This window comes from Hypomesus nipponensis, chromosome 23, assembly GCF_054491055.1.
Source record: "Hypomesus nipponensis isolate SF chromosome 23, ASM5449105v1, whole genome shotgun sequence".
NCBI classification, from domain to species: domain Eukaryota; kingdom Metazoa; phylum Chordata; class Actinopteri; order Osmeriformes; family Osmeridae; genus Hypomesus; species Hypomesus nipponensis.
The window spans coordinates 19248181-19265475 of NC_140383.1; the positions used below are offsets into that span (position 1 = coordinate 19248181).

The window sequence follows — 17295 nt, forward strand, 5'->3', positions numbered from 1 at the left end:
ATGTTTAGTGAAGGACTCAAAATCTTTGCGTCTAATCCAATATGTAATGATGGTATTCAATGACACAAGTCTGTGTTCTAGAAAGAGGTCTGGAGTCGCAGAGGTCCGATAATATCAGCTTTAATGCAGCAGTTGGAAATCAACAAGTACAGAGCATTGGGGCTGTCTACGTTTCCCTACCCGCAACAGAGTTTTGGGTTGGTTCATGAAGTCCAACTGGCTATCTGTCCCTGCCCCAGCATATATTATACAGTACAGAAATATCAAAAAAGGGTTGAGCTTGTTCTCTCGTGTATCAGGGAGTTTGTTCTTCCCCACGCATCCCACCTGCTCGGGTGCTGTCTGTCTGCTTCTGAAATGAAGAGACAACAACACAAAATACAGCCTGTTTCCCACACCCTGTATGGGACACAATGTTTTAAGCCTGAGCACAGTTCTAAGTTCATAAGACATACATTTAATAAGCACAATACATAACTTTAATACATGCATCCTTTATAAAGTCTTACGAGCATTGTTCCCGTTGCTATATAGTGCACAGTGCCCGTGATGCATTTGGTGATTAAGTTGCCACAAATATTAATAACTGGAATTATAGAAAGTGCCATGCTCGTGATACAACTAATGATTATAGTTCTAGAATTGTACTGTAATGTATTATAAATTTTTTATTAGCTAGCAACCACATGGCTTGACCTTGCATCTAATAAATGTACTGAAATTTTAGATATTCCCTTCTACTCTTAAACACAGTTTAGGGGAGTCAGGTGGCTGAGCGGTTAGGGAATTGGGCAATCAGAAGGTAGCTGGTTCGATTCCCGGCCGTGTCAAATGACGCTGTGTCCTTGGGCATGGCACTTCACCCTACTTGCCTCGGGGGGAATGTCCCTGTACTTTATGTAAGTCGCTCTGGATAAGAGCGTCTGCTAAATGACTAAATGTAAACAAAAGTTACAAAATTGAGAAGTTAAACGTACAAAGTTACAGAAGAAATGTTATGCTATAGTAAATAGTTACTATTACCCATTGAAATGTGAATTTATTATCTTGTGCCAGGAATGCTAGCTCTATTTCCATACTGACAACATGAATGAGCTCAGACAAAGCGGGCACACATTTGATGAGAACCATTTTACACAGCGCCCCCTAGTGTGGCTGTAATGAGCTCTGTGACAACCAACCCGTGTGACAACCAGCCCCGGTCTCCCTTACATGTGTTGAGCGCTAGTAAATATGTAGTCCTGAAATACTAGTGATCAGGCGATTTACATATGTGCGCTTGCGCAACCTCACCTTCAGGAAAGTTAGCTGTTTGTTAACCCCTCGAAAATGAAAAACGAAAGGTTGATACAGAATGTAGAGTTTTTAACAAGACATGGACTTCTAAGTACTGTTTATTGAGGTCAAAGTCAAAGCTGTGTTCTTAGTTCGCTAAGGTCGCTGTGTTGAAGGATTATAATTTGAATCGGCACTAAGGGACTAAAGAAAAAAACTAACGCGGACATAATAGGAACATGACTGATTCAGTGGGCACAGGCTGATGGTTTGCTAGTTACATTGCAGACCCGGATCATCACCTGTCAGCTGTCCTTCGCATATCCACCTCAAACATTCATCCAGATTTCGATGCACTTCTTCAAGCCCACTGGATTCCTCTCACAGAACAAAATGAACTGGAAAAAAAGTATTGCTTTTTGTATAAAGTTGATCAATTGCATATCTTTAACATACTGCAAAACAACTTTTCAGTGTTTGTAAAGATGAACTATTTACAAATAAAATAAAACACTGATGTAATGATTATTTACGTTTTTACTGTTACTTTGATAGTCTTTTCCTAGTTGACAAACATTTAAAATATTTATATAACTATTTACAGAATATCCTTATTCTTCTGATAACCAGTAGCAGCTAATCAAAATATATACTTTACTGCTTTTTACAATGGGGTAAAATGAATAGTTAGCAGAATTAAGTTCAAGTTATTGTTGATGCGGCCCTCCAACACATTTCAAGTTTCTCATGTGGCACCTTGTCAAAACTAATTGTCCACCCCTGAGTTATGGAGCTGGGCCATGGAGCTAGGATTTTGATGCTAGGGAGAGTGTGGCAAGCTGGTTTAGCCAAGGCCAAAGGGCAAGAAAGCCAAATTACAGGGGTTGGGCATCTGAAGGGCATTTGACAGCAAGGGGGGACCCGCTATAAGACTTTGAGCCATGAAATGTTAGGTCAGTAGCACTTTCCATTTTGAATTTTTTATTTTGCTTGCAATGTTTTCGTTTGGCAGCTCAGTGAAGCACCTAAAATATTTTTATTTTTATACACAGTTGAATTGTGCTTCAAATAAAACCAATAATTACCTAAACCTTATTATTGTTTAAGATCATTTACATAATATATATGAATGTATATGGAGCGTGATAAAAAAGTGACCTTGAAATTGTTGCGACGCAAGGAAAAATTTGGGTGAGTTAGTCTGGAGCCCTGACTTCTTGTGTGCAACACAAGCTTGGAAGGAATACAAAAGTGATGAGTAATGAGGGGCTGTAGAGTTTTATGTCTAGCAATGCCCATGGGGTAAACAGATACAGATAATGGCATCTCTGCACACCCCTAGCCTTAACATTGAAAGTCATTAATATCCTGTACACTGAATATTCTTATGTACTGCACATACAATAATTGTTTTAATATTTTTTTATTTTATTACTTTTATCACTTGTTTTTTGTAGTGTCATTATTATTATTATGACGAACAACCTCTTGATGTGAAAACTGATACACCCAAAGCGACTATTAATTGGTGTATCAAGCGTTTAATGGAAATATTGGGGAAAGAAATGGCCTGAATAATTCATACACTTAGAATCAAATTGGCTAGTGGTTAGGGAGTCAGGCTTTGAATCAGAAGGTTGTTGGTTTGATTCCCGGCCGTGCAAAATTACGTTGTGTCCGTGGGCAAGGCACTTCACCCTACTTGTAAATCGCTCTGGATAAGAGCATCTGCTAAATGACTAAATGTACTGCATGAGGGAGGGCCAAGCCACCTCACACACACACACACACACACACAGTCAGAAGAGTAGTCGAACTTGGAGGAGAGCCATAACATTTCAATGCATTTTTAAAGACATTGTGGTTAAGGTAGAGTATGATTTTATCTAATTATTTAATCAGAATTGTTTTCACACCTATCATAGTCAAAGTCATAGTTAAACCATTAATTTAAGGGCCATTTGGGAGCCAAGAGAACCGTCTCTTTTGAGTGAGCTGAGTCAAACAGGCCGGGTCATGAAAAAGAGCTGGAATGCCCATCACTAGTGTCAATGCCACACAGAGGAGTTTGAGTGTTTCAGTAGTGCAGGGATATAGTGAATCTACACAGCATTGGAACACCCCAGATAGTGATATAAAGATCTTGTTGCTGGAGATCACAAAAGCTGCTCATGTGGCTTTGCGAGGCAGGAAATGTGTGCAGGGCTGGTTTCGGCTCACACTGTTGCCCCTCTTGGTCAGTCCCTTGTGAGACAAGGCCAGGTAGATGCCTGGATAAGACTGTGAAGAGTAAGTTGTGTAATGGTTCTCCTCCAGGGTCTCTTTGAACAGACAATCAGAGGAGAACTGTTTCTGAAAAAGATAAAGTCACAATAGAACATTTATTTGATTTACAATTACTTGATTCTTCAATCTAAACAACAACAATATGTAATATCACCTTCTAACAGAGTGGGAGTAGGAAGAAAAAATATATAATGAAACGAAAATATTATTATAGAATGGCCACAAGCTGTAGTAGACAGTTCTGCTTACCGTGCCATGTGTGATTCCCTCTTGGGTCATGCAGAGATAAAAGCCACTTTTGACACCCCAGATCCCCACCACACCATGCTTCATGGCGAACACTTTTAGCAAACCTGCAGATCATATAATGATGGTGAGATTGAAAGCGGCACAGTTGTAAATGGACTGCATTACACTTTACATATTTGCCTCATTCACCCATTCACACACACACCAACAGCTGCAGTACACACCACAATGTGCACCCCTGTTCATCAAGCTAATTGGGTGTGCTTGCCTTAGTGTTGGTCCCGATTGCATTGCTTGTATCCACGCAAACTTTCCGTTTGATGGTTTAGGCATGATACGTTTTTTGGGAGAAAAGTGAAGCTAACGGTGGCTAACTAGCTAGCCACAATCACAAACGTCACAAACCCACACCTATAGTAGAACATTATTAGCTTGTTAACTTGTGGGAGACAGTTAGGTACCAAGCCCCCGCCCCTCACTCCTCGGCTCGGGATCCCGGTGGATTTTGGTGATATTTACGATTTGGTACCCAGCTCGTCCGGTCGATTTTATTCTATTAACTCAAGTCAACATATGCAAAACTTTTTCACGAACCTGGCTCACACCACTAGCTTTTTCATAGTATTTTTGGAGATTCTTTGCTAAGTTTGAAAGAAATCTGAAATGGGTTAACTAGTACCCCATTTGCTTACGTTGCCTGGAACTGTGCTAGCGGGAACATTAGCCGATCGACAATTTACCTGGAGATAGACGATGATTGATACTACATACATTTTTATTGTGATCCTTGTTGTCCTCATAACATTCTTTAACATTCCATATTAACAACATCCGAAAGATCAGGAGATACCTGTCTGAGCACTCCACCCAGCTGCTAGTCCAAGCACTGGTCCTCTCCAAGTTGGACTACTGCAACTCGCTGCTCGCTGGTCTCCCAGCATGTGCAACCCGCCCTCTTCAGAGGATTCAGAATGCAGCGGCCCGCCTGGTCTACAATCTACCCAGACGCTCCCATGTTACCCCGCTCCTCATCTCCCTCCACTGGCTACCCATCAACGCCCGTATCAGATTCAAGACCCTGGTACTGACCTTCCGAGCAGTGAACGGGACTGCACCCATCTACATCAAGTCTCTCCTGCAACCTTACACCCCCACCCGTCACCTACGGTCTTCTTCAGACAACCGCCTGGTGGTCCCACCGCTCAAGACTGCCCGGTCCCAACACAAGCTCTTCTCCTGCCTGGCGCCCCAATGGTGGAACCAGCTCCCCCACCTCCATCAGGGACACTGACTGTCTCCCCACCTTCAAGAAAAGGCTCAAGACGCACTTGTTCCGGGAGTACAACGGCACTTAAGAATGCTTGGCTGGATTTGTTAGTTTCCTCCAGGATCACTACGACTCTTATTGAGTGACTTGTTGCTATTGTAGGTTAGATATAACGAAGTTAAGTCTTGTACTTGCTGTGTAATATTTTACTGTTGATTGTTCTTTTACAGGTACAGTCCTGCACTTTTGTGGTTCATGTTGTTTTATTTGTAACTTGTATAACTACATGCTCTTATGGGTCTTCCCTTTTAGCACTTGTTTAGCTTTTTCACAATGTATGCTTCATGTTTTGGCTGCTTGCAATGTTTGGGACTATCTCGTTGTTATGTTCAGTGACCTATGCTCTTTTGTAAAGCTCTCTCTTGGAAGTCGCTTTGGATAAAAGCGTCTGCTAAATGAATAAATGTAAATGTAAATGTATTAATGCGCATCGAATATTTCAAATGAAAAAAGACGGCAAAGGTGTCCATCTGGCTGTTGCGTGGCAACGATTTATGTAGGAACTATACTTTGTAGTGGCGAAAGAATGGCGGTTTATTATTAAACCATTTTGTTTGTAATTGTTTTTATTTATGAAACCATATCAAATATTTGTAGTAACAGTTTTAGAAAAGCAATAAGCCCCGCGAGTAAGGGAGTTTTCTAACAACTCCACTTACCTGTTCTATAATCAGCGCAAAACACGGCCTATTGGGGCTTATTGCTTAATAACCACCATATTTTTATGGTTATGCAACATTATTAACACCCCAACAATGGCATACAATAACAATTTTGAAGGTTTAACATTGAAAACACAGTATGCCACATTTCTATACTGATGTTAAATTGAAGGCAGTATCAAGACATTTTCTTTGAATAGAAACTTGACAGTAGGCAACAGTGTCTGCATTATGGAAGATTTTGGTTAGCAAAATAACTATTTCGCTTTCTTTGCCGAGTGAGAACTACAACGGAGCCAGGTATTCAAGTTTCAGGCAATCATGGTCAAAACTCGAAAAAATAAAAAAAACCTATTGAAAGGAATACTATAGTGATAGCATTTTCGTAATTTTGCATCATGTATCTGCTTCTTGATCTGACTTGTAGGCTACCCAATTTTGCCAGTTTTCTGACTCTATGGCGATGCTGTTTCATTCGAAACTTCACTCTTAGTATTTTTGAAGTGTAAATGAGGAGCAACAAATGTATGCTTATTTTAAATATACAGACATTTCTGTTATAAAATGTTACGCCTTCGTCGAGCACAACCATGGTTCTCTCACATATATATTATTATATATGTGGAAATGGTTATATATATATTATTTTCCCACCCCTAAGGATCCCTCAATATTTGGACTACATACACAACGTCAGTGTCAAAATGTTCATCTTGGTCCCAATTGCGTTGCTTCTATTGGGATTTACATTCCGTTGCACGATCTAAGAGATTTCAATGTTTTTGTGGCAAAAAGTTCCTTGTGTCTATTGACAACTCTTTCCTATGCAAATCTCACAAATAAAAAATGTAGCTGTAAAACGGTAGGTTTTGAAAAAGCCTCCACCTTTTTGGGCTCTGGTCTGTACCTTTGTCATGCCCCAAAATTTGCTGCGTGCTGCTCTGTGTATTTCCATGGAATTACAAAAAAGAACAATTTTCACGGATATTGAAAATGGACTACAGTCGTAAATGCAGTGTTCCAGGCTGTACAGGGAATGCTGATACTTTTCAGAGTCTTCCCAAGGAACCAAACACTTGGCGGGCTGTGATGTTTGTCTATGAGAAGATCCCTGTGCAGTTTGACCCTCAATTACACATTTGCTCTAACCATTTAACTGAGGACAGTTTTGAAAACCTGGGACAATGTCAAGCAGGATTTGCTATATAGCTGTTGCTGAAATGAGGTGCTGTTCCGACCTTATGTTCATCACAACTGCAAGTTGTATTATGATTTTTCAGTTATTAGCAATGCTAACGTATGCTGTATCTATCAGTAGAATGTGTGATGATTTAGTTTATTGGCAATGGGGCTAATGTTATTTCATGTTTCTGACTGTGTTTCATTTGAATAAATAACCTGTGTTGTCATGTAAATCTACAATTCAAGATGCATGTTTCTCCAGATCTTTGTCAGGTTATTTTTTATGAGTTAGAGCTAGCAAGATAGCTAACTGAAGCTGCGTTGAATCACGATAGTTTGGTTGTGTCGTAGATAATTTCTAGTATCTACATTGAAGACACTGAGTCATGGCCAGGGTCAAACGTAATACGCTGATTTTTTTCACATTTTCTGCAGTTATTCAGACTGAAAATCTGCGGAATTCCGCTAGCCTTCCTGTTCTTATGTCGGAGCGACCGAAGATGTTGCACAACAGTTTGACGTCAAATATGGCAAAAATTTTGTGATCCATCCTCATAAAGATCGACTGAAAACTCCCTGGCCCTGTCTCTTGCTTTAATTTGGGTCGATAAATGTTTCCTTTTCAATTCTTAGCATTTTTGGCTAACGTTTTAATAATAGAGACGTAATATGAGTTGAAAAGTGTATTTACATTTTGCCTCACACCAATGCGTTCTACTTAAAAATCTGTGGGTTTTCGTCAGAATTCCACGCCCGCGTATTCCGTTTGGGCCTGGTCATAATACAAGCAGTTTTATTTGTCTCATAGGTTATACACACAGTCACTGGACATTCTCGCGCTGAGAAGCACAAAGCATGTCTCAAACCCAGCTGACTTTATACTCATTAAAAGTCCGCCCCTTTTTCTAAACTTAAATGTGTTGCAAGATCAACGAGTGTCACCTGTCAGATTTCCTCTCTGGCTTCTGTCAATATTTAATGCCAAGTGGGCCTAGGTGACATTTAATAAGTGGGCTGTGTCTTCTAATGTCCTAATTTGCTACCATGCTAGAGCCTATGGTGTCTGATTTCTTTCCTATCAAGTTATACCAGCTCTTGGCCCGGCACAAACAATATAGTGAGAGCATGTTTCTCCTAACTGATTAAATATAGGTGTGTGCTTCTGCTCTAACTTCTCTCAAGGATCACGTTCAGATCAGCCTAATTCACATTCAGGACAATCATTATACATTTACCAGAATATGAATACAATGGGGGCCCTTTTCCAGTTTTCCCGCTTCCACAGTTGCTAAGCTGTAACGGTACCCACCTAAGTCGATCCCGTTTGCTTCGACAACAGAAGTAGAAAAAACTCAAATAATATCAAGTCAATCTGTTGAAAACAGTGTTGTGTGACACACTAGATTTATTTGTACGTTTTTAAGTCTCCACCTTCGATGTTTCAGTGAGTGCTGTTGGCCGTGTTGTGTCTTTTCTCCGCAGCTGCACTCGTAAACAAACCAATCAGTGTGAAGCTCATCTATATATTGATGAGCATACCATAAAAGGACATAAAAAGACATGGAGGACCACAGTGAATACGACAAACAAAATCCAGTCATTCATCAATACCTGTCTGCGACGAATCCTCCAGATCAACTGGCCTAACACCATCAGTAACAAAGAACTGTGGGAACGTACCAGCCAAAAGCCAGCGGACAAAGACATCCTCCAATGATGTTGTTCTCCTCCTTCTTTGAGAAAAAAGTCGCCAACATTAGCAGTCGGTTGTTCCCTTAACCCACCTTTCCTACCCTCTCACCCTCCATGACTGACCCAACTAAATGTCGAAACTCTTTCTCTCCCCTGTCCGAGGCAGAGATCTCTGACCTCATTCTCTCTCACCGCCCCACCTCCTGTCCCCTTGATCCTATCCCCTCCCCTCTCTGTCAAACCATCTCCCCCTCCATTATAACTTTTCTTCTCCATGTCCTAAACTCCTCTCTTACCTCTGGCACCTTTCCCTATGCCTTCAAACAGGCGAGAGTTACCGCTCTACTCAAAAAACCCTCCCTTAACCCTGCCGTCCTCCAGAACTACAGACCGGTATCATTGTTACCCTTCTTTAAAAAAACAATTGAACGTGCTGTATCTAACCAACTGTCAAACTTTCTCTCTCAGAACAACCTGCTTGACCCCAACCAATCGGGCTTCAAGACTGGCCACTCCACAGACACTGCCCTCCTTTCTGTCACCACTGCCCTCCAGTCTGCCAGAGCGGCTTCCAGGTCATCAGTAGGGCTGTCACGATAACTACTTTTTCTTGTGCGATATATTGCACCAAAATTAATTGCGATATACGATATTATTGCACACACGTCAATTGAAATTTTCAGTCCATTTTATGCCACTGATTAAATAATGACCGCCCCCCCCCCCCAAGGCGAGTTTTCATGGCTGTTCGCACGTCTATGTTGCTTCACTCCATCATCCCTTACTGTTTACAACGTAAACAGGGCTACTTGGTTGGTGTCGACTTTTTCTGCTTGAGATATACAAGGTGTGGTGTGAGAGCGTGTGAAATGGTTGAAATGCGTGTGTCTCACGGCCAATGGGTGAGAGTTGGCAGCCCTGTGTTTGTCAAAAGTTTGCAGCATATTTGTAAATGCTGGTCTTTTGACCGTGTTTAATGGCTGCATCTATTTGGCTATATACCGAGTTACGCTATCTGTGAGTGTGCACCATTTCACGCTGTCACGTTTACATTTGCACTGTCGGGAAAAGGCATCTGTAACAGAATTGTATGGAAGACCACTTTCCAGCTCCAGCTGCAGTTGTTGTTTACAGGTTGAAAAACTGGGTGGGATAGACAGTTATGTATTGCTAGGTGAGATGTTAGGTTAGTTGCCTCTTTTTATTTCCACTTGTTTTAAACAAAGTTGAAATACCGGCTCGTTGACGTTAATTGGCTCTCATCTCATTCGTCTTAAAGACAAAATGTTCCCTCACTGGAGCGGAAGATTGCCTTCTCTTCACCTGTCAGTGTCCACTCTGTGTGTGGAGACGCTAGTCCCGCCTACGCTTTCGACACAGAAAGCAGAGAAAATGACTGAGGCAGCAGGATCGAGTAAAATGTTGGTGACATTCGTTCTTATGTAAAAATTAATGTAATCATTATTTGTAATAAAAATTATCAGTTGCAATATATCGCAGCACCAAAAATTATTGCGCTAATTTCCATATACCGTGCGATAAGTCAATATATTGACTATCGCGACAGGCCTAGTCATCAGTCATCATTCTGCTGGACCTTTCTGCAGCGTTTGATACAGTTAACCACCAGATCCTGCTCTCCAGACTTTCTGAGATGGGCATCACTGGCACTGCACTCCAGTGGATCTCATCCTACCTGTCGGGAAGATCCTACCAGGTCTCCTGGGGAGGCAAACTGACAGGCCCTCGCCAGCTCTACACTGGCGTCCCACAGGGCTCCGTTCTTGGACCCCTCCTCTTCTCTCTGTACACCACCTCACTTCGACCAATCATCACCTCCCATGGCTTCTCCTACCACTGCTATGCTGACGACACGCAGCTGTACCTGTCATTCCCCCCGACTGATCCGGGGATCTCAGCTAGGATTGAGGCCTGCCTCACAGACATCTCCGCCTGGATGACCAAGCACCACCTCTAGCTGAACCTCGCCAAAACAGAACTTCTTATCATCCCGGCTAAACCCTCCATCTCCCACGATCTGTCAATCACCATGGGATCTGCGACGGTGACCCCTTCATCCTCTGCCAGGAACCTTGGGGTTACCATGGATGACGAGCTTTCCCTCACGGCCCACATTGCTGCAGTCTCCCGATCGTGTAGATTCACTCTCTACAACATCCGGAAGATCAGGAGATACCTTTCTGAGCATTCCACCCAGCTGCTAGTCCAAGCACTTGTCCTTTCAAAGTTGGACTCCTGCAACTCCCTGCTCGCCGGTCTCCCAGCATGCGCAACCCGTCCTCTCCAGAGGATTCAGAACGCGGCAGCCCGCCTAGTCTTCAATCTACCCAGACGCTCCCATGTTACCCCGCTCTTTATCTCCCTCCACTGGCTTCCCATCACGGCCCATATCAGATTCAAGACCCTGGAACTGACCTTCCGAGCGGTAAACGGGACTTCACCCAACTACATCAAGTCTATGCTCCAGCCTTACACCCCCACCCGCCACCTACGGTCTTCTTCTGACAACCGTCTGGTGGTCCCACCGCTCAAGAGCGCCCGGTCCCAACACAAACTCTTCTCCTGTCTGGCCCCCCAATGGTGGAATCAACTACCCACCTCCATCAGAGACAATGAGGGCCTCATTTACTAAAAGGATTGCGCCCATTTTAGGCATAAAATAGCGGGTAAAGCCGTATTTACAAATGTAGCGCACTTGAATAAAAACGCAGTATTTCTTCCTTGTAACATGTTAATGTTAGCTGTAACTTTGTGAACCAATATTTCTATCTCCTGTTCGCTGAACCTTCTTTTTCTTTTCCTCAAATCACCCATGGTGGCATTAACATGCGGGCGATTTCTCCTGTCTTTTAACGGTGTGATAATTAACAATAAAAGGCGGAGTAAGGCGCCGATTACGCAACGAGGATCTGGTTTGATAAATACCATGCAAAATGCGGAAATACACCATGCGCCATTTGCTGTTGGGCAAAGGCGCAGATTAAGCTGCGGTCGCAATGTTAGTAAATAAGGCCCTGACTGTCTCCCCACTTTCAAGAAAAGGCTAAAGAAGCACTTGTTCCGGGAGTACAATGGCACTTAGGAATGTTTGTCTGGAGCTGATGTTTCCTCCAGGCTCACAATGACTCTTATTGAGAGACTTCTTGCACTTATTGGTTAGTTGTAACTGACTTTGTACTTGTATTGTACTTATTGTACTTGCTGTGTTATATATTTTTGTTGCTTGCTTTTTTCCGCAGGTACACCCTTGCACTTTTTTGAGGTTCATGTAGTTTTATTGTATCTTGTTTAACTACATGCTGTTATGGTTCTTCCCTTTGGGACTTATTTAGTTTTCACAATGTATGCTTCATGTTTTGGTTACCCGCAATGTTTGGAGCTATCTCGTTATGATCAGTGACCTATGCACTTTTATAAAGCTCTCTTTTGGAAGTCGCTTTGGATAAAAGTGTCTGCTAAATGCAATATTTGACTAATTGTTAACTGATACGTTTACTATCTGTTAAGATAATGTGCTTCTCTTTTTGATTATAAACAAACTATTATTAGGCATTCTTCACTAAATATTTGTAGACATGTTTTAGGACCATCAAATTAAAGTGAAAAAACATTGGGTGTAGTAGAATGCCTATAAACTATCAACAGAACACATTAACCATTTGTACATAAAGAGGAAAGTTTAGCAAAATTGATCACCAACATTGGTTGACTAAAGTCAATACCAGGTTATAAAGTACAGTAAAACTAAAATGATAGGCAGCAAATGAAAGAAAAATAGCTCTTATTTTAACAACTTTTGGTCAGGTGGTCAATACCTGACCAAAAATAAAACAAATAGCATCAATACACTGGCAACGTTTTTTTTTACAGTAACAATTTACTTAATTTAGAAGTCTTCCGAGTACACCATGTTTGTATTTTTTGCTAACCAGTAGGTCCACTCTAGTTAAAGTCTTTTATTTCTCAGGTACACAGAACAACACAAGGTCAGACTGGGCACTGAAATTCTTAAGACAAGACAACGCAAGCACCTGGCATTACATAACATAAGTACACTAGCCTGACGTTGTCATACTCATAATTCTAGTCAGAATATGAGTCTGAGAACTCTCCGTTGGGCTTTGACTACGGGGCGTGTTTCAAACGAGCCTGGAAAACAAATGCCTCTTTGCTCAATTGGATAGACCTACAACCAATCAGAGCAACGTAATATGTTGTTTGTTCAAAACAAATTCAATTTAAGCGCTCTTTTGTGACGTGGGTGATTACATTACTGTTGATCATCTGTCCATCATCGTATAAAGCCCGCCCTGGCAATTTCATTGGTACGCCCAGATTCTGGTTTTCTGTAGTTGTTCCCCAATACGAGACCCTCCAGACCCAACTTCCTGACCACATTTTTTTGTGGGCGGGGAGAAGTTGGGCTGGCAGCCAGGCTATAAGTACACAGAACATAATTTACATCTATGCTGAGCTTAAATAAGTGAAACTTCCTAAATATACAGATAGTAATAAATAATCGACTATACTAACCCTAATACTAAAACTTCCTAAATTACAGAACAATAAATAATACATTATACTAACACTAAATGCACATAAAACCTATTTCAACCATATAACCTATTCTAACCTAAGTGGAGTACAGTACAATAGTGCAACATTGCAGATCAGTGACCATGTCAATGACCATACAGGAGCCTGGTGGCAAGGTACAGTGAGGTACAGTAGTGCAATGTTACTGATGGTGCAACCAGTAGCTGAAAGTGACAGTGTATAAGTGACTAGTGTGCAGTAAATCAATGTCCATATCAGTGTCCATTCAGAAGCCTGATGGCCCTTGGGTAGAAAAACTGTTGTCCAGTCTCCGTGTGCGCAACCGGATGCTGTGGTAAAGCCTGCCAGAAGGCAACGGGGTAATGAAGCAGAGTCTGCTCTATGAAGCAGAGTTGTTTTTTTAAGGCGTTCTGTGGTCATATGCATAGATACTACCAGTGACAACGTGGTTAGTATCAGCTTGTTTCAAAGGTGGTTCTTTATTAATGAATGAATACCAAAAGATGGGAAAAACTAAAGAGGAAGTTTAGGTTACATTTTTACACATTGCCCAATGTCTTCGTTTTGATGCAAATTTTCCAACTATGTGAGGCTGCCACATAGCCTATCACCATTTCCTTTAGCACTAAGGGAAATGAGGAAAACCCTGTTTCATTCTACACTTCACCTAGTATTTTGAAGTGTAAATGAGCAGCAACAAATGTATGTTTTTGAATCTATGCAATCTTAATAAATAATAGCTATGCATACTTATTTATACAGAAATATGAGTTGTAAAATGTAAGTATCACAGATGCCAGTTGGCCAGCCTATGTTGTCTGTTATTTTAGTTTGGTTTTGACTATCGTTTGCTGTGGTGTTTTCATATTGGTTGCTGTGGTATTTTCATATTGTTTGCTGTGATTGTGTGCATGGTATTGTGTGTGGTATTGTGTGTGCTGTTTGACATCAAGGACGGGGGGAGGGAACTCCCCAGCTGACAGGGACGCAGCCCATCACTGTTGAATTATTCTCAAATGATGGTTGGCCAATGAAAGGAACTCCTTCAAAAAGGAGTGGGGACTGAACAGAAGGTGATTCTACGGGGACACATGCAAGAGCACAGAGAGAAGCGACGACCGGTATTCCGCTACTCCCATTCAGACTTTGGAGGCACAACCACGGCTCGACTACTGAGCGTAAAGGGGATTATTATTATCGTCCAGGAAGGCTTGCTCTACGTACTCCAAGCGGTGGTCCAAGGGAAGGAAGGAGCGGTGGTCCTAGACCGGATTGGACATATGCCAAAGCAGCCGTAGGTTACGAGACATTTCCTGGTTTTAAAGGACAGAGATATTTTGTTTTGTTTTTATTTTATCCTTTATTATATTAATAAAAACCATTTTCTGCATCTGTCTCTCGGCTTTGTGACTGTGGCCCAAGGATAACACCTGCTTTTAACCGTGTAACTAGTGTGACATAAGCACATGAACATGAAGGTTTGGATGTTTGATATTAGTTTACACAATAGGGTTGGAGGTGATAGTGAAAAAAAAACCTGACCCAGCTGCATCCGACGCAAGCACACCTCACAATTTCCCTGGAAATTGTCCTCACTCTAGTTTATACATGCACTCTAGCAAATCAAACACTAAATTGAGTAGTCAATGTGGTATTGACCGGGCTGTATTTGATTCTTTTAACAGTCAACTTACTGTGTCCATTGGGCTCATGTGCTCCTCCTACAGTGCCATTGGGTAGAATCTGAAGATGGTATCCAATTCCAACACGACAATACAGCAGCTGTTGTGTGACAGCCCCTCGGATCGGATGAGGCAGAAGTGCACCTGCAGTGGAGAGAAGGAATGATTTGACGATTGAATAAGCTGAATTAAGTCAGCAGTAATTGCTTTTGCTGCTTTAGTTAGGCCTACTATTAATATTGTTTGAAAGAGAAACGTGAACAGCAGGGTACAAGATGCCTATGAATTATTTGTTTTATTAGCTGTTATATAATAAACATTTATCTAAAACAACACAGTGATGAAACAAAAGTTCTGTACGTCTTCAGTCACTTCTCAAAATTTAAAAACAGCACTGGAACTCAGCAGGGTTGATGCTAAGTGTTTTATTGGTTCTCAGGTAACAAAGATTGCCAATAGAACGTGAGCGTGATCAGACTGAAGTTTTCTCCGGACAATTTAACTTATATAGTCTTTTCCCCATTGTATGTTAATATGGTACGATATTTTGTTGGTTTCATAGACATTAGGTAATCTTACAAAGCAGATCCCTTGTCTCAGGGGATTTAAAACAGGTACTTTCCTACATAGACACTTCTTCCAATTAGGCTCTTTCTGACCTTGAACAGCCAGCTGCATTCGGCTTCTGGGCGTAAGGCCACAAATATGTCTCATAAGTTACAGCTATGCGTCCTGGTCCTTTATGAAAGCATACACATGCTCCTCTCCCCCACTCATCCTTTAATTATTCAAACCTTATATTTTGGGCTCTAAGCCTCCTACCATTGTTTAGGAATAACAATAATCAGTCAACAGCTTTGCATCTGGTTTCCAATAATATAGCATGTACTACAAAGGTGATTACAAGTTTCATTGAATCCATAATCATTAACCATATTCATAATTACAACAGTATAGTGTTTTTTTCCCACAACAATAGGCAAACCACAAAAGGTATTTCCTCAACCTTTGCCAAAAGTGGCATGACACACATCAGGTCAGTTTCCTCTGAACTACAAGATTGGAAAGTTTCATTGTGGCAGTTCAGCTTTATGGATGTTGTGTATTTCACCAAAAATCAACTGTTTAAGAAAGAGTAGACAATCTTACAATCACAATATCCTATTTGCTCTTACCTTCCCCTTTTAGCTTGGAATCCGTCGAAGATGACATCCATTGACCTCGCAGCCAACTGCTATGGTCCTCAGGCAAGCCTGTTACGTCTGCATTTGTTAGGTGGTGACACAAGCCTACAGCCAGCAGTAGCTTCAGGTGGGGGAGTGGTAGATAAGCAGGCATTGTGGTGGTCACCAAATACAAACTTCCAGACTGCACCAGAACCCATTGGCAGCCATGTCCTTAACTAAAGCCCCACACTGTCTGGTGTTGGGCCTAATTTCTTCACTGGGGTCCCAGCAATCCACCAATTGTGCAGTAAAGATGGGTCCCTCCGTTTTTACTTATGTTCAACCCTTCCTCCAATCAACGTTAAGTTACTGAACACAATGTCCTCTGTTCAGAGTAAACACACTTGTTCCACAGGGTCAGTCTCTCGTTTTATCTAAATGCACTGGGATAGATGCACTGACAGATGGACACACACACTTACACTTTCACCTAACATGCACAAGCACAAACACAATATCCTTCATAACATATGTGCCCCACTTTCAATCAAAATTGTATTTATAAAAATGTGAGGTACTTTCTTTGTATCATGAACCTATTCTGTCAGCTTATTGTTATTTTGAAAATGATTTATCAAAATGTGCAGGGATAAGTATGTACAGATTGACTTCATGACGTTATTGTTTGGGTGTACTCAGAATAGTCTGTTAGCGTCTGTTTGCCACTACTATTTAAGTTCAAGTTAGGCAAGTTTAAATGTACAACACCTTTGTTCTCAATGGCATTACAAAGTGCTAGGCACATAAAAACGTTTTAAATAGATAAATTGGGAGACTATAATAGGAGTCATAAAAAAGTGTTGAGGCTGTATTAAAGACTACAGTCAACATCATTAACTACAATGTTTGAATGTCTCTGCCAAACAGTGCTTCGCCTTTCGATGACCAGTGTCTGTGCAGTGCCACAATCATTAAGCTCACACAGCACGCAAAACCCCTAACATAATCAAGACAACCATCATATACAGTGTCTGTTTATGAGAGGAAGCGATAAAGGGTTGTGTGAATCTAGTTTGTGTGTCTCTGTTTACATCTCAGGAATCCTGAGTTCTGTTGGTGATATAGAATGTTTTTCTCATTGACCGCCTTTCCAGTATGACAAACCTAAAACCAACAGCTATGAGCCACACAGCACA

The 17295-nt window shown here is 41.4% G+C and overlaps 1 protein-coding gene across 1 annotated transcript; it reads right to left on the reverse strand.

The window, feature by feature from the left end:
- Positions 1 to 104: 104 nt before the first annotated feature.
- LOC146234491 (fibroblast growth factor 4A-like) lies at positions 105 to 17295 on the reverse strand. Its single transcript, XM_084688288.1, has 5 exons — positions 16109 to 17295; positions 14946 to 15077; positions 3811 to 3914; positions 1578 to 3627; positions 105 to 352 (listed from the first exon to the last, which is right to left on the reverse strand). The coding sequence occupies exons 1-4, from the start codon at positions 16269 to 16271 to the stop codon at positions 3445 to 3447; spliced, it is 582 nt and encodes a 193-aa protein (XP_084544414.1). The 5' UTR covers positions 16272 to 17295; the 3' UTR covers positions 105 to 352; positions 1578 to 3444.

Coding starts and splice junctions, on each gene's coding strand:
- LOC146234491 (XM_084688288.1), bottom strand. CDS start 16,271: ATGCCTGCTTATCTACCACTCCCCCACCTGAAGCTACTGCTGGCTGTA. Junction 15,078..16,108: donor TTCCAAGCTAAAAGGGGAAG/GTAAGAGCAAAT, acceptor TCTCCACTGCAG/GTGCACTTCTGCCTCATCCG. Junction 3,915..14,945: donor ACATGAGCCCAATGGACACA/GTAAGTTGACTG, acceptor TATGATCTGCAG/GTTTGCTAAAAGTGTTCGCC.